Source organism: Somniosus microcephalus, chromosome 18 (assembly GCF_052327205.1).
Source record: "Somniosus microcephalus isolate GS21.2 chromosome 18, FLI_Smic_1.0, whole genome shotgun sequence".
NCBI lineage: Eukaryota > Metazoa > Chordata > Chondrichthyes > Squaliformes > Somniosidae > Somniosus > Somniosus microcephalus.
In genome coordinates, this window is record NC_141004.1 from 16558400 (window position 1) to 16585035 (window position 26636).

Below are 26636 nucleotides of genomic sequence, written 5' to 3' on the forward strand. Positions count from 1 at the left end.
ACTAGTTTTGCCAGTGTTCCAGAGTTTAATCACCCAGGCTATTTTGAGCACACCCTTGCTGTGTTTCTTTTCTGCGTCCGTGCTGACAGTGGGAGGGATAAAATTGATGATGCATCTAATAAAATGTACAGAAATGGTGCCAGTTTAGGAGTTTTTATTATTTTAAATCACAAGACTGGATTGCTGAGTTCCTGTTAGAAAAAGCAGGACTCGCGCCTGCTTAATAAACTTAAATAAAGTCAAACTCCAGTATAACACATAGCTGTGTCGAGAGTCTAGTGCAAAGTGCTGTTTGGAGCTATTCCTACTGCATGTGGACTGCAGTGTGTACTCAGATTCTTTGATAATTTTTATTATAGTGCTTGCATTTACATAGCATCTCGTGAAATGTTAAACCGAGGCCCCGTCTGCCTCCTCCAGTGGATGTAAAAGATCCCACAGCACTGTTCGAAGGAGACCAGGGGCGTTCTCCTCGGTGTCCTGGCCAAAATTTATCCCTCAACCAATGTCACTAAAAACAGCCTGTCTGCTCATCATCTCATTCCTGTTTGTGGGAGCTTGCTGTGCGCAAATTGGCTGCCATGTTTCGTACGTTACAACAGTAACCACACTTCAAAAAGTACTTCATTGGCTGTAAAGAAAAAAGAAAGACGTGCATTTATATAGCGCCTTTCACGACCTTGTGATGTCTCAAAGCGCTTTACAGCCAATGAAGTACTTTTGAAGTGTAGTCACTGTTGTAATGTAAAGTGCTTTGGGATGTCCTGAGTTCATTAAAGGTGCTATATAAATGCAAGTCTTTCTTATTTCTTTCTTTATCGCATCAAAACATCTCAAAATGCGTCAGACAATGAATTACTTTTTGATGTGCAATGACTGTTGTTATATAGGTAAACATGGCAGCCATTCTGCACCAGCAGCATCCAATAGACAGCAAGTTAGGAACGATAGAGTAGATTAGCACGGCCCCTGCGCAAGGACAACATGCAAATTCGTGAAACGTTCCCTTTTTAAAAAATAAAAAAAATAAGATGGATGAATAGTTAATTTGTTTCTTGGTTACGTTTGGCCAAGACACCAAGAGAACTCCCTGCTGTTCTTGAAATAGCAGCATAGAATCTTAAACAAGCAGAAGGGACCGTGAAATGTGACACTCGCTCAGTGCTGCATTGGAGTGAAGGCCTAGATTATAAGCTTAGACCCTGTTAATGGACTTGAACCCATAAACCACCTAACCCAGAGCATGGTCAACTGAGCCAGACCCTTGTAGTCTTCTGCAGGTAAACTTGAGGTCATCCAAAACTCTGCTGCCCATCTCCTAACTCGCACCAAGTCCCGTTCACCCATCACCCCTGTGCTTGCTGACCTACGTTGGCTCCTGGTTAAGTAATGCCTCGATATTATAATTCTCATCCTTGTTTTCAAACCCCTCTGACGTACGAAAACTACTAGGCACTTGGTCAGAGTATTAAACAAGGCTTTAATCGACTGTTTCACAACATGGAAGTCTAGTTACCCTTCACTAGTTCCTGTTTACAAAATGCCCCTGAGCAAGCTGGGCCCGTGCCCGAGTATTTATACTCTCCCTGGACAGCGCCACCAACAGGCCGTCCAGTATATTTCATAAGTCATTTCTACATGAATGGCACGATTTATGTCACCCTCTATGGACTCTCCCCTCTCTATCTTTATAATCTCCTCCAGCCCTACCAATCTCCGAGAACTCTGCGCACCTCCAATTTTGGCCTCTTGAGCATCTCCGATTTTAATCGCTCCACCATCGGTGGCCGCGCCTTCAGCTGCCAAGGCCCTAAGCTCTGGAATTCCCTCCCTAAACCTCTCTACCTCTCTTTCCTCCTTTAAGACGCTCCTTAAAACCTACCTCTATGACCATCCATCTGCCCTAATTTCTCCTTATGTGGCTCGGTGTCAAATATTGTTTGATAATCGCTCCTGTGAAGCGCCTTGGGATGTTTTATTATATTAAAGGTGCTATATAAATACAAGTTGCTGTTGCAGCTGCTGCAAAAGCTGGTATTGTTGCACAGCTCCTGTGGATTGACTACGTTGAGGTGACAGCCCTGGGAAAGCTGGACTTCCAATGCTGACTGTTGCTAATAAGAGTGTGACTAAGAATCCAGCGCTTGCAGTCGCGAATGTTAAATGTACCGACGGGCAGTTCCCACCCTTCCCCTGTTAATCACAGTGCTGACATCATGACGCATCCACCCACAGAATAAACAGAGAGTCACATTGGTGAAAAGTCTGTGTGGCCTGATACACAAACAACACTAGAGAGCTGGAGCTGCTGTAACTTACTGTCAGCAATCAGCAGAGCTGACAGACTGTGAGCTCTGAACGCAGAGATGCTGAGCGTCAGCAGGGGGTGTGTTCTACATGTTCTCGCTTCCCCTGACCCTCGGTTTGTTACCCCACAGTAACACTCCTCGGTAATAATCTAGCAGCTGACTATACACAAATCCCATGCAAGACCGGACATGCAAAGATACATCAAAAATCAAGGAAAACTAGGTGGTGCCTGTGCCCTAGAGTGGAAAGACTTTGTGCACCTGTGTTTCTGGCACAATGAGTTACTGATTTCTCACGCACAACATTCTAAACTAGGATATCCAGTAAAAAGAGACCCTGTCCTCGTAGCTCAGCAGAAAGCAGCTTACCTTCTGATTTAAGGGAGGGTGAAGCCAGGCCAGTTAAATTGGGAGAAAAATGGCTTCTGAGAACTGGTCCCTTGTTGGATAGAGGTCAGAAGAGATTCGGTGCTGATACAGAATTCAAGGTGGGACCTTATTCACCCTCCGATATTCCTACTTTGACGTCTCTCAGTTGGGCCCACAGTTGAACAGAGCAGAGGTGTGCGTGCGTTCGTGCGTGCGTTCGTTCGTGTGTGCGTTCGTGTGTTCGCGTGTGTGTGTGTTCGCGTGTTCGCTCTACTGGTAAGAATGATCCTTGACGAGGAATATGAAGGATTATTTCATTAGTATTACAGGTGCACTATCCCTTATCCGAGGACCAGATGTGTTTCGGAATTTTTCAGATTTCAGAATGGTATTACGGGCAACACCCTAGCGGGGGTCTGGGCAGCACCCCATAAGCAAACCCATTAATATTTCTGCAGCGAACCTTATGAATATTCACACTGAGTGGGATAAATAAAGACTATAAATAGTATTACAGTTTATTTGTACAGTAATAATTTGGTAAATTAAATAGTGGGATAAATATAGACCATAAATACTCTAGTACAGTTTATTTGTAAGGAAAACATTCTGCAATAACTCCACTTTCTGCGATATCGATAATGAGAGATGCTTCCTTTTCTTCTTCTCACTGTTACCCATAGGGGTATCTGCAGCTCTTTTTGACATTTTCACAAATCACAAAATAACAAAAAATATCAGAGAGCAGCAGACGCACGTGTGACAGCGCTGAGACACAACTGACGCCTCACACCTGCGTGGGTCAAGCATCGGCTGCGTCGGGTCATGTTTGGCGCCACTCAGGTCACGTCGTGCACACGAGTGACGCTTTACGAAAAAAAAATCGGTTTTCAGAGCTTTTCGAATTTCGGAATTGCAGATAAGGGATAGTTGACCTGTACCTAGTATTTACAGCACAGAAACAGGCCATTTGGCTCAACAGGTCCATGCCAGTGTTTATACTCCACACAAGCTTCCTCCCACCCCTCTACATCAAACCCCATCAACTTATTCAACTATTGCTTTCTCCCTCGTGTGTTTATCTAGCTTCCCCTTAAATGAATCGATGCTATTTGCCTCAACCACTCCCTGTGGTAGCGAGTTCCACATTCTAACCACACTCTGGGTAAAGAAGTTTCTCCTGAATTCCCTATTGGATTTATTAGTGACTATCTTATATTTATGGCCCCTAGTTCTGGTCTCCACGGAAACATCTTCTCTACTTCTGCGCTACCAAACCCTTTCATAATCTTACAGACCACTATCAGGTCACCCCTCAGGAAAGAGCCCCAGCCTGTTCAATCTTTCCTGATAGGTATAACCTCTCAGTTCTGGCATCATTCTAGTAAGTCTTTTTTGCACCTTATCCAGTCCCTCTCTATCTTTTTTATAATATGGAGACCGGGACTGTTTACTGTACGCCAAGATTACTAAAATATGAATTAGTAAATGAGAAAAAAACATACTGCAGAGGCCTGAAAGAATGAATCGACCTGTCAATAATTTACCACTTAAAATTTTGTATGTTCTTTTTCTGACATACACGTACATCCCCCCCCCCCGTCACTAATTGAGGAGGTATCAGGTGTTACGGTCTGTGCTGTTCTTGTGTTGCCCACTAGGAGGTGTGCAAGTGTTACCTGGGGTGGCTCACAGTCTGATTTATCCTCTTACCCTTTATGAACAGAGAGCAGAGGAAACAGGTTTAAGATAATTGGCAAAAAATCAAGGGGAAGGGGGGGGGGGGAAATGAGAATTTATTTTATACAGCAAGTTGTTATGATCTGAAATCGGATATATATTGAAAAGGAAAATTTGCAGGGGGATGGGGGAAGGTGCGGAGGAGTGGGACTAATTGGATAGCTCTTTCAAAGAGCTGGCACAGGCACGGCGGACTGAATGGCCTCCTACTGTGCTGCCTGATTCTATACACGAGTCAATCTCAAGAGGTGTTGGACACGGGGAATCGAGACCAAGTGTAATATTCAGGTGAAGCAGGGCTGGAGAGTGGGAGATAATTGGATCAGTCACCATTTTGAAGTCATAAGCTCCGTTATTTTATATTCTATTTTGATGTTATATATTGCTTATAATTCAATAACAACGTTTATGGCAATTTGGGGAAACGGAGAAATAAGCTGGTTGGAGATTGGGAGTTTCTCCACGGCGCAAGGAGGCTCGGGAGCTGGGAGAAGCGAAACTGAGCTGCTACAGGAGCACTGCGGGTGGAAATCCATCATTACAATGTGGCTACAAGTGGGTAGAGGTTATGCTACAACAATACAAAGCCCTGGTTAGATCACACCTGGAGCACTGTGAGCAGTCCTGGGCACCACACCTTAGGAAGGATATATTGGCCTTGGAGGGAGTGCAGCGTAGGTTTACCAGAATGATACCTGGACTCCAAGAGTTAAATTGCAAGGAGAGATTACACAAACTAGGGTTGCATTCCCTAGAATTTAGAAGGTTAAGGGGTGATTTGATCGAATTTTTCAAGATATTAAGGGGAACAGATAGGGTAGATAGAGAGAAACTATTTCTACTGGTTGGGGATTCTAGGACTAGGGGGCATAGTCTAAAAATTAGGGCCAGACCTTTCAGGAGTGAAGTTAGGAAACACTTCTACACACAAAGGGTGGTAGAAGTTTGGAACTCTCTTCCGCAAACGGCAGTTGATGCTAGATCAATTGTTAATTTAAAATCTGAGATTGATAGATTTCGGTTAACCAATGATATTAAGGGATATGGGGCAACGGCAGGTATATGGAGTTAGGTCACAGATCAGCCATGATCTCATTGAATGTCGAAACCGGGTCGAGGGGCTCAGTGGCCTCCTCCTGTTCCTATGACAAGTTTACATAGATAGTTGCCATGATAAATGTGGAGATAAGAATTTATAATGGAAAAAGCTGACAGAAGTGTGCGGAAAGACATGACAGCAGGAAGTGACATTTTGTAGGCAGGAAGTGCATGCAGATGTCATATGGAAAGATATATCTATTAGTTGCTCTTCCATGACCTCCTCTCATGCATTATTAGTGTGCATTTTGCCTCTTGCCCAATGACCTAATTGTGGCGAAGAATTGGGTAGAGGTGGGGAAACTGTTCCTGCTGTTCCAAGATGCAGCACGTGGGCCGAATGGCCTCCTTCTGTGCCGTTATGACTCTATGACCTCAGACATTGAAGCACTGTATACGGGGCTGCAATTAATGGAGCAGCAATTCTTCAATTGGGATATGTAAACAGTCTGTTTGACATTACGAACCCTTTGTCTTCTCATCTCACTTCCCTGTCTCAGTGTAATCTTAATGTCGTGTGACATGAATCTTGTCATTCATGTGGAAATGACTTGTGTAATAATACTGGGCAGCCTGCTGGTGGCGCTGTCCATGGAGAGTATAAATACTCGGGCATGGGCCCAGCTTATGCAGGACATTCTTTAACAGGAACTAGTGAAGGACACAACTAGATCTCCATGTTGAAAAACAGTTGATTAAAGCCTTGTTTAATACTCAGACCAAGTGCCTCGTAGTTTTCTTACGTCATCGTGTTTGTAATATTATCAACTGTCTCCTCGAATAGCTTTAAGCTTTTTATTTTTTTTAATTCCCAGGTTACTGAAGGACGCGTTAAATGATTCTCACTTCAGTGCCCGATACCAGCACCTTCTTGGGGCCTTGCTGTGCTGTGCAGGAAAGGGTTTGAGGGAGGAGTTTGACAAACAGACCAAACTACTTCAAATCCTGGCTAAAATAGCGCAGAAAGTCAGAGACACCGCTCCATCGTCACGCCAGGTCAGTACATGAAGGCTTTGTAGAGCACTGACCTCACACCAGGTCACTATATGAAGGGCTTGTGCAGCACCGACCTCACGCCAGGTCAGTACATGAAGGGTTTGCCCAGAAACTACCTCAAACCAGGCCAGTATATGAAGGGTCTATACAGCACTGATCTCGCGTCAGTTCAATACACGAAGGGGGAAAAATTGGCTTGCGCCTCCTTTGAGGCGCTAACTTCACCAGGGCGCTACTTTTAGCGCCCCGAAAAAGTTAGCGCCCCCCGCGCCCGAAATTGAATGGTAGTGCCCCAAGCAGGAGGCGAGGTGCTACTGGAAACGCTCCCCCTCCCTCTTGGGGCGCGCCCATTGAATATCACAGCGCTGCGTGCAGCGGCGCCACGGGCGTCAGCACGTAGCACTGCGGTACAGAATCACAGAAACCCCACAGTGCAGATAGAGGCCATTTCGGCCCATCGAGCCTGCACCGACACATATCCCACCCGATCCCCGTAACCCCTACACCAACACATATCCCACCCTATCCCCATAACCCCACGTATGTAATCCCCCTAACACTAAGGGTCAATTTATCATAGCCAATCAACCTAACCTGCACATCTTTGGACTGTGGGAGGAAACCGGAGCACCCAGAGAAAACCCACGCAAACACGGGGAGAATGTGCAAACTCCACACAGACAGTCACCCGAGGCCGGATTCGAACCCGGGTCCCTGGCGCTGTGAGGCAACAGTGCTAACCACTATGCCACCGTGCTGCAGGCCTCCCGCCCCTGATTAAAGGGGAGGGGCCTAGCGCAGCACGTACCGGGGCTCTGCTGGACCGCCAGGGAGCGGGGTGCCGGCAAAAGAGCCCGGCACTCGACAGGCCCAAAAAAAAATGGCCGCCCGGCACCTGCCCTTTAATTTGCGCGGCCGCTGAAACACCACTCTGACCCTATCGGACATAGCGTCCGGCGGTAGGTCAGGGGGCCGCGAGCCAAGTTTGCGGCCGGGGCGCTGCGTACAGCAATGACATCATCGCCAGAGGCGCAGCACCGCGGGGCCCAGCTACCGCCGCTGCTAACCTCCCGCTGAATTTCGTAGGAGGCATTAGCGGCGCCCTGGGGTGCGCTAAACGGGAGGCCCAAAGCAACCGAATTTTTCCCCGAAGAGTTTATAGAGCACAGACCTTGCATTCGGTCAGTACATGAAGGGTTTGTGCAGCACTGGCCTCCCGTTCAGTCAGTACACGACGGGTTTGTGCAGCACTGGCCTCCCGTTCAGTCAGTACACGACGGGTTTGTGCAGCACTGGCCTCACGTTCAGTCAGTACACGACGGGTTTGTGCAGCACTGGCCTCACGTTCAGTCAGTACACGACGGGTTTGTGCAGCACTGGCCTCCCATTCAGTCAGTACACGACGGGTTTGTGCAGCACTGGCCTCACGTTCAGTCAGTACGTGAAGGGTTTGTGCAGCACTGGCCTCACGTTCAGTCAGTACACGACGGGTTTGTGCAGCACTGGCCTCACGTTCAGTCAGTACACGACGGGTTTGTGCAGCACTGGCCTCCCGTTCAGTCAGTACACGACGGGTTTGTGCAGCACTGGCCTCACGTTCAGTCAGTACACGACGGGTTTGTGCAGCACTGGCCTCACGTTCAGTCAGTACACGACGGGTTTGTGCAGCACTGGCCTCCCATTCAGTCAGTACACGACGGGTTTGTGCAGCACTGGCCTCACGTTCAGTCAGTACACGACGGGTTTGTGCAGCACTGGCCTCACGTTCAGTCAGTACACGATGGGTTTGTGCAGCACTGGCCTCACGTTCAGTCAGTACACGACGGGTTTGTGCAGCACTGGCCTCACGTTCAGTCAGTACACGACGGGTTTGTGCAGCACTGGCCTCACGTTCAGTCAGTACACGACGGGTTTGTGCAGCACTGGCCTCACGTTCAGTCAGTACACGACGGGTTTGTGCAGCACTGGCCTCACATTCAGTCAGTACACGACGGGTTTGTGCAGCTCCATGTATGGTGAAATTTCACCAAAGCTGCAATACTACCTCCTCTTGTCCTTGGATGTTGTCATTGGCAGAAACCCAAGTTTGAGCTGACTCCTCAAACTCCCTTGCTGTTGTGGTGCTTTAATAAGATTGCTCCCAGCTGAAGCGAGTTTTCCTTGGCCGGGAATGAGGAGGCCATCATTTCAGATCCCTAAATTGCATTAGGATTCTCTGATAAGACTTGGGTCGTTCACAGTCCTCTTGCTCAGTGAAGCATCTTGGTCCTGCTGGCTATTGCTCCTCTGTCGGAATATCATGAACGTATCTGCTGACACGATCAGTAATCGAGGGGGAGGAGGCCCTTGGGGAATACGAGTGTTTTGTATTCTGACTGGTATAAAGTGCTGTGTGCTGTCTGAGATTTAACAAACAGAAATTCTGAGGACAGTTGGTTGATCTTTATTTCTTTCTGTTACAGACTGTACTACGTGAAAACATGGAGGAAGTGCAGCAATTCTTTACCGCTCAGGATCACTGTTGCTTGCCTTTAAACCCAAGTCTTTTAGCCAAAGGAGTCAATCCAAGGGTATGTTACGTTCTGTAAATTTATTTAAGTTTGCATTTTCCATATGGTCTTTTTTTTTTTAAGCCTCTTCTGGTGTTTTTCTTATTCATGTTTCCTAAGCTTCCTAGGAATCCGTGGTTAATAGGAATTTGACATTATAGAATCATACAGAGCAGAAGGAGGTTATTCGGCCCACCGTGCCTGTGCCAGCTCTCTGGACGAGCTCTCCAGTTAGTCCCACTCCCCTGCTCTTTCCCCAGAGCCCTTTTTAAGTATATGTCCAAACTTCATCGACTCCAAGCTGCTCCAGGCCAGAACCTTCACGGCTCCAGTAATTCTATGTAAAAGGCTGGTCCGTCATGAGGCCTGTTAAGATAATGCCACAATAAGCCACTGTTGTTTGCACATACAGTAGCTTCTTATGGCATTATCCTCTCAATAGCCATGGAGGCCTCAACACAACCCAGCCTTTTTGCGCAGAATTACTGGAGCTGTAAAGGGTTTGACCTGGAGCAGCTTAGAGAATTGTACTGAGCCATTCAGACTGTAAAACGTCTGTGCTGAACTTGTTGATCTCAATGAGGTTATAAGCAGGACAGGGGCACGGCAGTTGTTCTCGGTACCTTAGGCTTAGAGTTGGGACATTGGACTGGGTTCAGGCTCCTAGGTCGTTATGCAGTGAATCCTGCCAAGAAGTACATTTGTGTGGATATTGGGCATCATCCGATTGACTGTGATGCCTCTCATGGTCAAATAGTCTGCCAACACTCACGCATGATGCATAACCATTTGACGGGGGGGGGGGGATACCAGAGGGCTGCCAGCGCCCGTGATCTGCATCCCAGCATGAATCACTGACTCCAGGGCTTAGACATGTTGGAGTCAAATCAAATCAAAATCAAATCAAATCAACTTTTATTGTCATTGTTAGTGCACAAGTGCAGTACAACGAAATGTAGGCTTGCGGCTCCCGAGAGTGTACATTTAGATTAAGACATTTAAACATTCAACATACATTTGGCTTGTAATACATTAACATAAACATAACCATAATAAAGTGCATTGGCAGATGTGCAGGCTTTAGAGTTTATTTGTGGAGTTCAGTAGGATGACAGCCCTGGGAAAGAAGCTGTTCCTAAATCTGGTCGTACGGGTGCGAATGCATCTGTAGCGTCTCCCAGATGGCAGGAGGGCGAACAGACTGTGGCTGGGGTGGGTAGGGCCTTTGATGATGGACCGTGACCTTCGTAAACAACGTTTCTGGTATATGTGCTCTATGGTCGGTAGCCGGGTGCTGGTAATGCGTTGGGCAGTTTTGACTACCCGCTGCAGGGCTTTCCGGTCATAGTAGCTACAGCTGCCATACCATACTGTGATACAGTTTGTCAGGATGCTCTCTATTGTGCAGCGGTAAAAGTTAGAGAGGATCAGGGGTGACAGGTTACATCCCTTCAGCCTCCATAGGAAATATAGGCGCTGCTGGGCCTTCTTCACCAGAGAGGAGGTATTGAGGAACCAGGAGAGGTCTTCCGTGATGTGGACTCCGAGGAACTTAAAGCTGTCCACCCTTTCCACCACAGCCCCATTGATGTGGATGGGGGTATGACTTCTGCCTTTAGACTTCCTGAAGTCCACAATGATTTCTTTGGTTTTCTTGATGTTCAGGGCCAGGTTGTTATCAGCGCACCACTTCACGAGATGCTGGACCTCCTCCCTGTAGGCTGACTCATCGTTGTTGGTGATCTGGCCTACTACCGTGGTATCATCCGCAAACTTGATGATGGTGTTGGAACCATGAACAGCCACACAGTCGTGGGTGAAGAGGGAGTAGAGGAGGGGGCTCAGCACACATCCTTGTTCAGGGTCGGGGGGGGGGGGGGAGGTGTGGTTACCTAATTTGACAGACTGGGGTCTGTTTGTTAGGAAGTCCAGGGTCCAGTTGCAGAGGGAAGTGTTCAGGCCAAGAGTTTGGAGTTTGGTGGCCAGCTTGTTGGGGACGATAGTGTTGAATGCTGAGCTGTAGTCTATGAACAGCATTCTGATGTAGGTCTCTTTACCATCTAAGTGATTCAGTGCCGAGTGTAGAGCAGTTGTGATTGCATCCTCCGATAGGCAAACTGGTGTTGGTCAAGAGAGGCGGGAACACTGGCTTTGATGTGAGCCAGGACCAGTCTCTCGAAACACTTCATTACGATGGGTGTGAGTGCGACAGGTCGATAATCGTTCAGGCACGTCACAGCCGTTTGTTTTGGCACAGGAATAATGGTAGCGGTCTTGAAGCATGTAGGGACTACTGCCTGGGCCAATGACAGATTGAAGATGGCGGTGAAGACATCAGCCAGCTGATCAGTACATTCCTTGAGTACCCGTCCAGGGATGCTATCCGGTCCAGCAGCCTTTCGTGTGTTCACTCCGCGTAGAACACCCCTTACGTCGGAGGTCGACAGAGTAAGCACCTGGTCTTCCGGGGGTGGCAAGGCTTTGGTAGCCGGCTCCCTGTTGTCCCTGTCGAAGCGAGCGTAGAAGTTGTTAAGCTCCTCCAGAAGGGAGGCATCGCTAACCGGGGGGCTGGTGTTTTTGCCCTTGTAGTCAGTGATGGACTGGATGCCTTGCCACATGCGCCGGGGGTCTGAGTTGTTGTGGAAATGATCCTCTATCCGCAGGTGGTGGTGAAAGGAGGGTCCTGCACCGCTTTGCCTTAACTCTAAGGGGGTTGACCGTGAAACTTAATTGACATTGTCCGTGGAAGCAGCCCCGTCTCTGGCTGGCTGTCTCCCCAACTCAGAAGAATTGCACCGAACCGAGTGGCAAATGTTTTGGAGGATGGGAAGAAAGGTGGGTAGAAGCATAAGGCAAGTGGTGACTCTTTGGTTTCTGCACCCGCAGGCTTGCTCATTCTTCAATTCCAATGCAGTGCCTTTGAAGATCTCCTTCATCAACGCAGACCCTTTGGGGGATAACATTAACGTCATTGTTAAGGTAAGTTTATCTACTTTGGAATAAATTTCGGAACATTGAGATAGAATGTGCACCAGTTAATTGGGATGTGGGTCATGTGGCCAAAGGGGATGATTTCTTTGGCACTGATTGACTTTGAATGATTTACTTGGCACAGAGTGGCACGATGTGAATTTGTACTCACAACTCCTCACCTGGAGATTTGCCCGTCTCAGTTGTACCATTGAATGGAGGCGGGGGCGCGCGCGGGCGGGAGGGTTAGCAAGTGAAAGGATGATTGTAAGGCCAGTCATCTCAGACCACTCATGACACACCTCCTCGGACAGCTGAAGAATGGCACTGGCAGATGCCAGGAAGCAGTTCCTCACACTGTGCCTGCCATTCAGCATGGTGTATGGAGCCCGCACGGATGAAAGGGGAACAAATCTAATGCGTCACTCACTGAGGATGGGACGATAAACAGGATGGGTTGGTTTGGTTTTTGAGTGTTTGACCAGCAGCCACAGAGGTGGTCAGTACAGTGGGTTTCTGTGGACCTGCTGTGTTAAGTCAGGACTGCGTTTCCGTGCGTCTAATGACTTCAGAACGTAATGGTGAACGTAAGGGTAGGGATCACTTCTTTTGCTCTTGTATTCTGCACGATAATAGTCTGTCTCAGGGCATTGGGCTAGATCCCAGAAACACAATCAAGTCAGTCAGCGACTGGTTAATGTGCCAGAAAGGGTTCTTGTAACAAATATGTCTCTTTACCAGAGACTGTCGAAGAAGTGTCTCAGTGTACAGCTTGAAATTAGACTAATTCAATCCCAATGTGAATTAGCCGCTCTCCATTGGAAGTGCAGCAATTGGCTCCTGCACCCTTGGACATAGAGGCCAAAAAAAATCAAAAAGGCTAATGGAATGCTGGCCTTTCTATCTAGAGGACTAGAATACAAAGCGGTAGAAGCCATACTGCAGCTATACAAAACCCTGGTTGGGCCATATCTGGAGTACTGAGAGCAGTTCTGGGCACCGCATCTTCGGAAGGGTATATTGGCCTTGGAGGGAGTGCAGCGTAGGTTTACCAGAATGATACCTGGACACCAAGGGGTTAAATTACGAGGCGAGATTACACAAACTAGGGTTGTATTCTCTGGAACTTAGAAGGTTAAGGGGTGATCTGATCGAAGTTTTCAAGATATTAAGGGGAACTGATAGGGTAGATAGAGAGAAACTATTTCCGCTGGTTGGGGAGTCTAGGGCTAAGGGGCCTAATCTAATAATTAGAGCCAGACCTTTCGGGAGTGAAGTTAGGAAGCACTTCCACACACAAAGGGTGGTAGAAGTTTGGAACTCTCTTCAGCAAACGGCAGTTGATGCTCGATCAATTGTTAATTTTAAATCTGAGATTGATGGATTTTTGTTAAGGTATATCCTTGGCCCCCTCCTATTTCTCATCTACATGCTGCCCCTTGGCGGCACCATCCGAAAACACGGCGTCAGTTTCCACATGTACGCTGACAGTACCCAGCTCTACCTCACCACCACTTCGCGCATGCGCATCGTACGCAGAAACCCAGAACTTGCGGGGCACGAACGGCAGCGTGCGCGGTCACAGGCCCCAGAAAATTCAGGCTATTAAGAGAGATTTTGGAGCGGGAAAGCATTGACAGACACAGTGAGAAAGTGGGTCGGTGAGGTCAACCTCGGAGAGCAGAGCAGACGGGCTGGTTGCACCTGATGGCCTTTTCCTGTTCTTAAGAGGTTTTTCAGTTTTTGCATTAGCGCTTGGGACTTCACAGGAATATATGAAAATGTAGACTGAGAAAAGTCATCAAATCCAAAGACCGGGTTAAACAATTAACAAAGGCTCATTTCTAACAGTAGAGCCAAGGCCAACCTCCCTCTGTGCCCATCAGTAATGATATTAAAGGTTGTAGCCAATCCAAGGAGTAGTTGAGGCGAATAGCGTCGACGCATTTAAGGGGAAGCCAGATATGTACATGAGGGAGAAAGGAATAGAAGGATATGCTGATAGGGTTAGATGAAGAGGGGTGGGTGGAGGCTCGTGTGGAGCGTAAACGCCGGCATAGACCAGTTGGGCCGAATGGCCTGTTTCTGTGCTGTAAATTCTATGTAATCCTCTCGACCCCTCCACGGTCTCTAAATTGACACACTGCTTGTCTGACATCCAGTGCTGGGTGAGCAGAAATTTTCTCCAATTAAATATTGGGAAGACCGAAGCCATTGTCTTCGGTCCCCGCCACAAACTCCGTTCCCTAGTTACCGACTCCGTCCCTCTCCCTAGCATCTGTCTGAGGCTGAACCAAACTGTTCGCAACCTTGGTGTCATATTTGACCCTGAAATGAACTTCCAACCACATATCCGCGGCATAACTAAGACCGCCTATTCCCACCTCCGTAACATCGCCCGTCTCCACCCCTGCCTCAGCATATCAGCTACTGAAACCCTCATCCATGCCTTTGTTACCTCTAGACTTGATTATTCCAATGCACTCCTGGCTGACCACCCACATTCTACCCTATGTAAACTTGAGGTCATCCAAGACTTGGCTGCCCGTGTCCTAACTCACACCAAGTTCCGTTCACCCATCACCCCTGTGCTCGCTGACCTTCATTGGCTCCCGGTTAAGCAGTGCCTCGATTTCAAAATCCCTCCATGGCCTCGCCCCTCCCTATCTCTGTAATCTCCTTCAGCCCCACAACACCCCGAGATATCTGCGCTCCTCAGATTCTGTCCTCTTGAGCATCCCTGATTATAATCGCTCAACCATCAGTGGCCTTGCCTTCAGCTGCCTAGGCCCTAAGCTCTGGAACTCCCTCCCATAGTTGGACAGCCTGCCAACACTCACTGTCTAGATGCAGAGATGTGAAGCAATGAAGGTAATGCTGACTGCCAGCACCTGTGAAGACTGTCAGCACCTGTGAAAACTGCACCCCAGTATCAATCACCTTTTTGGAGAGGAGGAAAATAAAGGAATATTAGGTGAGAGTATGGATTGGACTCTGAGGCAAGCAGCCTGCAAATGCTCCCCATCTAGGCTCAGATGCAATAAATGACTGCTTGGGCGAGATACCAGAGATGTGCTGTCATGAATGGAACTAGATCCCATCAAGAATCAGTGCCTTCAGGAGAGGAGGGGAGAAAGAATTGGGGTGAATAAACCTGCTTAACCTTTGTTGTGTATTATCATTGTCCAGACTGGGGACGACTTGCGGCAAGACATGCTGACACTTCAGATGATCCACATCATGAACAAGATCTGGATTCAGGAAGGCCTGGACATGCGCATGATCTTCTTCAAGTGCACCTCAACGGGATGGGGACGAGGTAATCCCAAACCTCATCAACACTCTTTGGAAAGTAATGTGATCGGGAATTTGCTGTTGGGTTCTGGAATGATGGGGGAAACTTGATCTCTCTCTCTCTCGCCTACAACGCCCAAACGGTTTGGGTGAGCCCACCTGCCCAATGGCTGTGATTTTCCCCATTAAACTGGATTTGGTTCATTGTTGCTCTTTATAGATTCTGGTTAATATTTACTGAACCAAGCGCCTGACACTTTAAGGGCAATTTTAACCTAACCCAACCGTTGGGAAGCTGACGGGATCAGGTTCACCTCTGGTTTTACACCCTGTCCAATTTTACTCTACGTTGAAGTCAATGAAGAGTAATATCGGGCGGGGTATAAAACCAGCGTTCCACCCGCCCGGCGAATTAGATTAAAATTATTCCTTTGTCTCCATTTCAGTTGTGCATCATGTTAAATCTACCTAAAGGCCGATCTCTAGGGATAATCCGCAACTCCAAATCTAGCCAGATATGGGAGTTTACGTTGAATCTAATGGAGTTGGTCTGTCAGCAGCCCTCTGATACCTCAACCAAGTGACCAGTCTTAAGTCTAAGCCTGGACAGTGTGGCCTAGAAATTCGGTGGGCTGCGCCACCAGTTAGCGCCTAAAGAGGGCACTCAGTGGCTTTAGCGCCACTGGCCGCGCCTCCCGCGATATTTAGTGGAACGCTAATGGCGGCGTTAGCCTGTAGTGCTGCGCCGCCACCGATGACGTCATCGGTGTGCGCAGCGCCCCGATCGCGATATTTGGTCGCGCCCCCCACTGTAACGCCGGTCGCAAATCGCGACCGGTTCACGGGGCCTACCTGTGGCGGTAGTGGCGCAAATTAAGGTGGCGGTGCGGGGCGGCCATTTTTTTCGGTGGCCGCCTGCCAGCACCACCTCCGCGCCGCCGTCCCCGGCCTCCTGATCCCCCCGCCCCCGGGCAGTGCCGGCTGTTTTCCGAGAGCCCGGCACTTCTCGGTGCCGGGCTCTTTTGCCGGCACTCGCGATCGGTCATCGCGCTGGTGCAGGCCCCTGCCCCTTAAGAAGGGGAGGAAGGCCTGCAGTACCGCAGCGCGCCGTGCTGCAGCGTGTGGCACGTTGCGCTGCGATATTCAGTTTGAGCGCCCCAAGAGGGTCGCGGGGCGCCTCGAGCAGCGCCCTGCGTCCCTCTTGGGGCGCTCAAACTGAATTTCCGGCGGGCAGTAAGGGAAAGGCGCTATATAAATGCAAGCCTTTCTTTCAATTGTCCTATTCCTGCTGCTTTTCTGGTTGAGATCCACTAACTCAGCATAAAGCAGGAATTAAACCTGGGAACTCCCTGGACCGTATGACTCAGTGGGCCCAAGAACTTCCTCAACATCTGCCTTTTGAGATTCGGACAAACTGGATATAGATATAAATGCAGGTACGGCAAGAAGGCTGACATAGAATTGAAATGTAACAGAAGACCAATCTATGGAAGTGTTGCAATATACTGATTTCAGCAGTTCTTGCTGGAGTTTAGCAGGTTAATGAGCAGCCACCATGCCACCTGCTGTGTGCGTTGTTCCAGTGATGCAGCATAAAGTGCGTGTGGTGCCCGGCCCACTCAACCACCACTGATCATATTTTACAGGCATGGTGGAGATGATTCCAAATGCAGAGACCTTGCGGAAAATCCAGGTGGAGCACGGAGTAACTGGATCTTTCAAAGACCATCCACTGGCAGAATGGCTGCAGAAACACAACCCAAATGAGGAGGAGTACGAAAAGGTGAAGAGAAGATGCCTGTTTCTTGTCCTTCCTTTGGATCTGCCCCTTTCCTTCTATTTGACTTCTGTCCGGCAGGTTTAAAAAGCAAACTGCTGTGTGCTGCCTTGTAAACAACCGTGAGCGGGGGTACTGGGTCGTACAGTGGGTTAGACACAGGCCTTTGAGCTCTAAGGCTTGAATTTAAATCCAGCCCGGCTTAATAGGACAGAGTTCTCCTCTATCTGCTCTCTGTAGGGATCTTGAATCAAATGATTTTCAGTGCAGTTCCGCGAGACTCCAGCACAAAACTGTTCCTATTTTGGCAATGCCAGTCAGATAGTTCTAAGGATGGTTGGTGGGGAAAATGGAAAAATCCACACTGGTGGTGCTCTTCTACGATTGGGGTGTAGCTACATTGTTGAAGCATTGAGGGAGCTCTACTCCGCAGCTAGCTGGCAGTGCTTAATGTTGAGACTCGTACCTGAAATGGAGAGGGTTCCATTTCCCTTCATCCCTCATGTTGATGAGCACTAAAAAACCTATAAAAAGGCAAATGGTAACTCGCTCCCTCCCTGTGGAAAAGCTCCTCACCCACCACTCCTGTTTGGCCGTGTCCGGAGTTACAGGTAGCTCTCGGCCTACATTTCCAGCATGGTAATGCCAAATATACCATTGGTAATTTTCATGAATCCATCGGGTCATTTGCATTGATCCTACATTGGACAGATTTAGAGATGTCATAAGGTAGGGCTACCCAAGCTGAATGGTTTTGGGTGTTGGTTGTTGTGGAAACCCCTCCACCCAGATTATGCAATGTCCTGTCTCGATGGAACCTTTGTTATGTTTGTATTCTGTTCCAGCATAGGCACGACGGGCCGAATGGCCGTCTGTACTGTGTGATTCGGCGCCCTGCGGAGATGTTAATTATCCATTTGTGGCTGCAGACAAAGCCATTTCCATGTTGCTAGCAAAGGTACTGGTGCAATTGCTGCCCAGTCCTATCCAGCATTTAGCAGGAGCTGGCTTGCCCTCTCTCTCCCATGCTTTTCAGAGAATTCCTGTTCCGCTTGCCTGTGCTACTCCGCTCTCCCTTTTTATGGTTGATTAAGAGACCCCTCCAGCTCCCTCATCTTCCCTGTGCTGCTCCCCATACAGCAGCTGCAATGCTGCACGAATTTAGAGTGAAAAGAAAACTGTTGGAGGTAATTTAAGAAATAGTTGGATGCTACGATGAAGGGGACTGCAGGTTTGTTTGGATTGATGAACTCATGCGTTTTGCTCATTGATATCCACCTTGTGATCTTTGAATGCAAGTACAAGACCATCAGATCCTCTGCACGCCTCACAGATCCAAAGCTGTAGGAGAGTAGAGTAAAAGGAAAAACTGGAGCAGATTCTGCCTGAGGGGCTGTTCAGTGGTGTCTCGAATGGTACAGCGCTGACGTATTATTTTTCCGCTCTTTCTTTCTGTACTCTAGGCTGTGGAAAATTTCATCTACTCTTGCGCAGGTTGCTGTGTGGCCACCTATGTCCTGGGCATATGTGACCGACATAATGACAATATCATGCTGAAGACCAGCGGCCATATGTTCCATATTGATTTCGGCAAATTCCTTGGCCACGCCCAGATGCTCGGCAACTTTAAGAGGTGAGCACGTTATTGGATTCCTGTAACCAATTCAAGCTACGGGCTGTTGTGCACATCGACTATTGTTTCGTCAGCGCAGCCTTTCAGACTTAATCTATCATTTAATACCAAAAAAGGAAATTGGACACAGGTTGTGCTTATAATGTGCTTGTTTTCTATTTCCAGAGATCGCGCTCCATTTGTCTTCACCTCAGATATGGCGTATGTCATTAACGGAGGTGACAAGCCCTCCAGCCGCTTCCATGACTTTGTTGACCTGTGCTGTCAGGCTTACAATCTCATCCGCAAGCACACGGACCTGTTCCTCAATCTCCTGGGACTGGTAAGATGATGTAGCACGCTAGACTTGGGATAATACTGATTTTGGTTCAAAAGAACTCGATTGATTGAAAATTCACTAATAATTGGATCCATGTTTCTTTCTGCAGATGCTTTCCTGTGGAATCCCAGAGCTGTCTGATATCCAAGACCTGAGATATGTTTATGATGCTCTTCGACCTCAGGAGTCAGAAGCCCGTGCTACCACCTACTTCACAAGGTGTGATTTCCAGACCAGTAAAACTCTGACAGACAACTATACTTTTTTTTTTTAATGTATTCATTCATGGGATGTGGGCATCGCTAGCGAGGCCAGCATTTATTGTCCATCCCCAATTGCCCTCGAGAATATGGTGAGCTGCCTTTTTGAACCGCTGCAGTCTGTGTGGTGAAGGTACTCCCATAGTGTTGTTAGACCCAGCGACGATGAAGGAACGGCGATATATTTCCAAGTCAGGATGGTGTGTGACTTGGAGGGGAACTTGGAGGTGGATGTGTTCCCATGCGCCTGCTGCCCTTGTCCTTCTTGGTGGGAGAAGTCGTGGGTTTGGGAGGTGCTGTCGAAGAAGCCTTGACAAATTGCTGCAGTGCATCTTGTAGATGGTACACACTGCAGCCACATTGCTCCGGTGGTGGAGAGGATGAATGTTTAAGGTGATGGATGGGCTGCCAATCAAGCAGGCTGCTTTGTCCTGGATGGTGTCGAGCTTCTTGAGTGTTGGAGCTGCACTCATCCAGGCAAGTGGAGAGTATTCCATCACACTCCTTACTTGTGCCTTGTCGATGGTGGGAAGGCTTTGGGGAGTCAGCAAGTGGGTCACTCACTGCAGAATACCCGGCCTCTGACCTGCTCTTGTAGCCACAGTATTTATGTGGCTGGTCTAGTTAAGTTTCTGGTCAATGGTGTCCCCCAGGCTGTTGATGGTGGGGGATTTGATGATGGTAATGTCATTACATGTCAAGGGGAGGTGGTTAGGCTCTCTCTTGTTGGAGATGGTCATTGCCTGGCTCTTGTGTGGCGCGAATGTAACTGAAGTGTGTAGTCTGTGATTGCTACCAACTTCTGCACTGTTGGTTATTGGTTAGGCCACAGTTTTGGGCAACATACTTTAGGAAGAATACCAAGGCCAAGATAAGAAATTAATTAAGCTGATACCAGGGATGAGACGCTTCAGGTATGAAGAGAGACTAGAGAAACTGGATCTGTTCATTAGAACAAAGAAAGTTAAGAGGAGACCTAATGGAAGGAATTAAACTATTGCACTGGTCGGTGAGTTAGTAACTAGAGGGCATAGATTTAAGGTCATCACCGGGATAATGAGGGGAGAGATTAAGAGAATTTTTCTTTTTTCAAGAGGGTTATTAGCAACGTTCCCGTTCAGCTGAGCGACCACGCAGCAGCCTGGAGGTCCCGCGCAGGCCGCTCACCATCTTTTCAATGCAAGGAACTGCGCGAAAATTTGAATGAGCCATGCAGCCAGTTAAAGGGACTGCACATTCAAAAAAAAAATGAGAAGGAACATTGGTTATTAGTACATGGAATGCCCAATGAGAAACAATGGTGGAACCCAAAACGTCTTTTGAAAAGGAAATATATAAGTATTTGGGAAATGAAAAATTTGAAAAGGGTATGGGGACAGGGCAATGGGACAAAGTGAAAAGCTCTTTGCGAGCTGGCAGAGGTGTGATGGGCTGAATAGTTGCTGCCATTTTTGCTGTCAGAAATCATGCTTTGTTGCAAAGAACAAATGGACAAACAGGACCATTAAAGGGGATGGAAAGTGTAGGAAACGAGCATTTTCCCACATAAATATAGCTAGTTGCCATGTCTTTAATAAACACATTTATAAACTAGTGGACCATTGCTTGAGAAAATTCTGGAGCACAGTTATGGAGCAACGGCGGGGCTTTGTTTAACTTGGCCCGCCCCTTTAAGACCACTGCACAAGTATATCCTGTGGAGAAGTGGTCTAAATGGGCAAATGCAGGTAATGGTAGCTGCTTGTAAACACCAGAGAGTAATTAGGCACTTGTAAATTTCTGGCTTCGGGGCAAAAGAACCCAGCACTTTTAAGATTGCTTTGCCTCTGTAACAGAGTGTGGCATCTGGAGTGTGATGGATGAATGCTAGATGCAAGACTTTGATATATCGTATCTTATTAAAATTAAACATTTTTATATTAGGAGCAGATGCTTATGTGCCATCATTTAATAGATGCACTGGGGAAATGAGTGCGGACCTTTCTTACTGAATGCACTAAAATCGCACAATCAGCTGTTGAAGAAAGAAAGACTTGGCATTTCTATAGCGCCTTTCACGACCACCAGACATCTCAAAGCGCTTTACAGCCAATGAAGTACTTTTGGAGTGTACTCACTGTTGTAATGTGGGAAACATGGCAGCCAATTTGCGCACAGCAAGCTCCCACAAACAGCAATGTGATAATGACCAGATCATTTCTGTTTTTGTTATGTTGGTTGAGGTTTTAAATATTGGCTCCAGGACACCGGGGATAACTCCACTGCTCTTCTTCGAAACAACGCCGTGGGATCTTTTACGTCCACCTGAGAAGGCAGACGGGGCCTCGGTTTAACGTCTCTTCCAAAAGGCGGCACCTCCGACAGCGCAGTGCTCCCTGGGAGTGTCAGCCTAGCTTTTTGTGCTCCCTGGAGTGAGACTTGAACCCACAACCTTGTGACTCAGTGGCGAGTGTGCTACCCACTGAGCCACAGCTGAAAGAAAGCATTATGTCGGAAAGTGCTGGTTTAACTTCCCCTTCAAATGTGTATAGTTTCAGAACCAAAAAGGGGTAGATTATAACGTTCAGTGGGGGAGCGAATCGGGCATTAGCAGATCAGCCGCCCATTATACACCATGCCTGATTTCCTTTCACCAAAAGTGAAAATTACCCCACTGGTCTCGTGCAGTCTTCTGGGAGGAAATGAATAAGAAGCCAGTCCTGGGTGTTCGAATGATGGGATTTTCAGGCCCTATATTGCAATTTATTAAGGGGTGGGAAGGACCATCATTGCAGTGGTGCTCGTGAGGCCACAAAATTAGTTGCTTAATTAGTGTCCATTGCCTTAATTAGCGCCTATTGTCCATGAGGCAATAACGGAAAGCTGGTGCATTTGAGGGAAAGCTAGATAAACACATGAGGGAGAAAGCAATAGAAGGTTATGCTGTTGGGGTTAGACAAGAGGGGGTGGGAGGCAATGTTCCCCCTAATTTTCTGTTGGGTGCGGGGCCCCTTTAAGGGGCTGCCTGGCCCATTCATAGTTTTGCGCATGCGCGAACTTTAACATTGGAAAAGCCGGTCCCGGGCTGCGCAGGACTGGCAGAGAGCCACGCAGCTTATAGGGAACGTTGGTGGGAGGAGGCTCGTGTGGAGCATAAACACTGGCACGGACCAGTTGAGCCAAATGGCCTGTTTCTGTGCTGTACGTTCCATGTAATTCTACTGAAGCTCTGCCTAATTTTCAGGCTAATTGAATCCAGTCTGGGCAGCGTGGCAACCAAACTCAACTTCTTCCTTCACAACCTGGCCCAGATGAAGTTTGCCGGGACTGATGACCGTCCAACGCTCTCCTACGCTCCAAAAACGTACACGATGAAGACCGATGGGAAAATCAAGGAAGTGTTTGTGAGTCGACATCAGAAGATATTCAACCCCAATAAAGGATACGTAAGTGATTTTCCTGTATCTGTTATCCTCCCACTCTTGTATGCATTCATTTACTTACACCGAGAAACACAGAATTTGCTTTGGTCTGAACATAGAAACATAGAAGATAGGAGCAGGAGTAGGCCATTCAGCCCTTCGAGCCTGCTCCGCCATTCAATACGATCATGGCTGATCATCCAATTTCAGTACCCGGTCCCTGCTTTCTCCCCATACCCCTGGATCCCTTTAGCCTTAAGAAATATATCCAACTCCTTCTTGAATATATTTAATGAATTGGCTTTTACTGCCTTCTGTGGTAGAGAATTCCACAGGTTCACCACTCTCTGGGTGAAGAAATTCCTCCTCATTTCTGTCCTAAATGGCCGACCCCTTATCCTTAGACTGTGACCCCTGGTTCTGGACTCCCCGACCATCGGGAACATCCTTCCTGAATCTAGTCTGTCCAGTCCTGTCAGAATTTTATAAGTTTCAATGAGATCCCCTCTCATTCTTCTAAACTCCAGCGAGTACAAGCCTAATCGTCCCAATCTCTCCTCATACGTCATTCCTGCCATCTCAGGTATCAAAGTGGATGACCTCACATTTCTCCACATTGAACTCCATTTGCCACAGTTTTGCCCACTCACTTAATCAGTCAATGTCCCTCTGCAACTTTCTGCTCCCGTCCACACCATTTACTGTGGCACCTAACTTGGCGTCGTCAGCTAACTTGGATATATGGCTCTCTCTTTCTTCTTCTACATCATTTAGAAATATAGTGAAAAGCTGATGCCCCAGTACAGATCCCTGGGGGACACCACTCCCTACATCTTGCCAATTGGAGTACATACTCACCATTCCTACTCTCTGTTTCCTACCTCCTAACCAATTCCCTACCCATGTCAATAGCTTGCTTCCAGTTCCACGTGCTCTAATTTTTGTTAGCAGTCTCTTGTGCAATGGCCAGTGCTTATGGCAGAACCAGAGCCTGCCTTCTGCATCACATTAGGAACGTGTATGTATTTTCTCTTTGGATAGAATAAACATCCATCAAAAATCAGCTTCCAATAGTTGTATCTTTATAAGAGTTCCTTTGTCTTTGTGTAAGGGTGGTGTGGAGATGCCGGAGTTGGACTGGGGTGGACAAATATAAGAAGTCACACAACACCAGGTTATAGTCCAACAGCTTTATTTGAAATCACAAGCTTTCGGAGCGCTGCTCCTTCGTCAGGTGAAGTGGAGAGATGCATAAAAACACCTCGGCAGAGAGATAATCACAGCAATCAAAGGTGTGATAAATGGCAGTTAGAAAGATTACCTGTAAACATCTGACATTATTCTCTGACTATATAAGCTGTGTTTTTATGCATCTCTCCACTTCACCTGACGAAGGAGCAGCACTCCGAAAGCTGGTGATTTCAAATAAAGCTGTTGGACTATAACCTGGTGTTGTGTGACTTCTTACATTTGTGTAAGGGGAGTGACCAGTACACACAACCACCCTGCTCCATCTACAGTCTCAGTGAGAGTCAACATGCTTGCTTTGTTGGTGCCATTGTCAGTGTTCAGAGACTAATTAGGTCAAGCTTGTTGTGAAAGCTGTACCAGTATTTCTTTGAAATGTTAGTGTATGCAAACTTGCAGACTATGGGGTGGTGGGGAAATGGACAAATTCATAAAATGTAATGGCTGCCCCCAATCAGGGATATCTTGAAAGAAGGTTAGTTAATGTCTCAAAATTAATACCTGTGACAGGAAAGTCTTCTATTGACCTAAAGGTTCTGTCCTCGCTGCTACCTATAGTTCAGTTTTTCAACTATATTTTAGTCTCTGGACTGGACGGTTGGACTTTGTGGCCCATCTAGGAATCCACTCACCTGCTGCCATGTACAGCAGGCACCTCAAAACACTGGAGAGGTACCACCAACGCTGCCTCCGCAAGATCCTGCAAATCCATTGGCAGGATAGGCTCACCAACGTCAGTGTTCTTGCTCAGGCCAACATCTGAAGCTTTGACCAGGCTCGTCCGCATGCCCGATATGAGACTCCCAAAACGAGCGCTCTACTTGGAGCTCCGACACAGCAAGAGAGCCCCAGGTGGGCAGAGGAAACGCTTCAAGGACACCCTCAAAGCCTCCTTGAAAAAGTGCAACATCCCCACCAACACCTGGGAATCCCCTGGCCCAAGACCGCACAAAGTGGAGGAGAAGCATCCGGGAAGGCGCCGAGCACCTCGAGTCTCTTCGCCGGGAGCAAGTGGAAGCAGCAGAAGGAGCGCACGTCAACCCAAGCACCCCACCCACCCGCCCCTTCAACCACTGTCTGCCCCACCTGTGACAGAGGCTGTAGGTCCCGCATTGGACTCATCAGTCACCTGAGAACTCATTTTCAGTGTGGAAGCAAGTCATCCTCGGTTTCGAGGGACTGCCTAAGAGAGTTCAGTTTTCAACTATATTTTAGTCTCTGGACTGGACGGTTGGACTTTGTGGCCTATCTAGGAATCCGCTCACCCACATACCAATTTTGCACTGGAAAGTCTACAAATGACCTGTTTCTTCCAAAAATTTTGCTGGTTATCAGACTGTAAAGAAGTTTCTTGGCTCCCTGTGGATTGATTTACTCTATTGTTTTTTTTTAAAGTATTTGTACCATCTGTCTCTTGCTGCGTAATTCTCTTTACTTGCAAACAAATCTAACTATTAATTTTGAAATAGTGATGTTTATTGCCTTGGGAAGGTGTAGTGGGCAATGTTCTCTTTAATTTTTTGGGGGGGGTGTGTCGCCCCTTTAAAATATCACACGTGCGTGTTTTTCTATTTAAGAGCCGTTGAGCCGGCTGCGCGAGAGCTGCTGAGGGTGGTGGGTGTTCCACAGGTTCGCCTGGTGCATTATGCCATAACTAAAGGGTAATTGATTGTCCTATCCCATTCATAAATGATGAGGATGCCAGTTTTGATTCATCGGAGACTCGAGTCTCCTTATGGAAGCTGCCTTTATGTCAAAAGCACAAGTTTCAAAGTGTTGGGAAGGGAAAAGCCCGAATCATAACCGTGCTTGTATTCCCTACTCCACAGACCTATGTTGTGAAAGTGGAGCGGGAGGGACAGCACGATGCTACGTTCATACTGAGAACCTTTGAAGAGTTTCACGAACTCCACAACAAACTCCGCCTCATTTTCCCATCGACCGAGCTGCCAAGGTAGGAAGTTACAAGAGATCTTGGGAGTGTCCTGGTAATCGTCTGTCACTCGCTAGTGTGCCTTTCGCCCCTAAATCATTCCCTGAAAAATGGAAAAGGTAGAAATTCTGTATTTGAGATTTTAAAAATTGTTATACATGTGTATAGAAATTGAAGATTTGAAATAAATGATCACAGAAACATAGAAGATAGGAGCAGGAGTAGGCCATTTGGCCCCTCGAGCCTGCTCCGCCATTTAATGAGATCCTGGCTGATCATCCAAATTCAGTACCCTGTCCCTGCCTTCTCCCCATATCCCTTGATCCCTTTAGCCTTAAGAAATATATCCAACTCCTTCTTGAATATATTTAATGAATTGGCCTCAACTGCCTTCTGTGGTAGAGAATTCCACAGGTTCACCACTCTCTGGGTGAAGAAATTCCTCCTCATCTCAGTCCTAAATGACTTACCCCTTATCCTTAGACTGTGACCCCTGGTTCTGGACTCCCCCCGCCATCGGGAACATCCTTCCTGCATCTAGTCTGTCTAGTCCTGTTAGAATTTTATAAGTTTCAATGAGATCCCCTCTCATTCTTCTAAACTCCAGCGAGTATAAGCCCAATCGACCCAATCTCTCCTCCTACATCATTCCTGCCATCCCAGGTATCAGCCCGGTGAATCTTCGCTGCACTCCCTCCATGGCAAGAACATCCTTCCTCAGATCATACTTGCACTTGTAT

At 47.6% G+C, this 26636-nt stretch overlaps 1 protein-coding gene and 1 non-coding gene across 2 annotated transcripts in view; both read left to right on the forward strand.

The window, feature by feature from the left end:
• The window catches only part of LOC147105051 (phosphatidylinositol 4-phosphate 3-kinase C2 domain-containing subunit beta-like), a 166572-nt gene that overhangs the window by 126306 nt on the left and 13630 nt on the right, over positions 1 to 26636 (forward strand). The window contains exons 19-28 of the mRNA XM_086011098.1: positions 6332 to 6512; positions 8975 to 9082; positions 11948 to 12040; positions 15221 to 15350; positions 16972 to 17108; positions 18566 to 18735; positions 18901 to 19057; positions 19164 to 19273; positions 22538 to 22739; positions 25793 to 25917. Coding sequence (XP_085867224.1) covers positions 6332 to 6512; positions 8975 to 9082; positions 11948 to 12040; positions 15221 to 15350; positions 16972 to 17108; positions 18566 to 18735; positions 18901 to 19057; positions 19164 to 19273; positions 22538 to 22739; positions 25793 to 25917 — 1413 coding nt within the window. The remainder of the gene's footprint in view (positions 1 to 6331; positions 6513 to 8974; positions 9083 to 11947; positions 12041 to 15220; positions 15351 to 16971; positions 17109 to 18565; positions 18736 to 18900; positions 19058 to 19163; positions 19274 to 22537; positions 22740 to 25792; positions 25918 to 26636) is intronic.
• Positions 906 to 1014, forward strand: LOC147105052 (U6 spliceosomal RNA). The gene has a single exon (XR_015081777.1). It is a non-coding gene; the product is annotated as a U6 spliceosomal RNA (small nuclear RNA).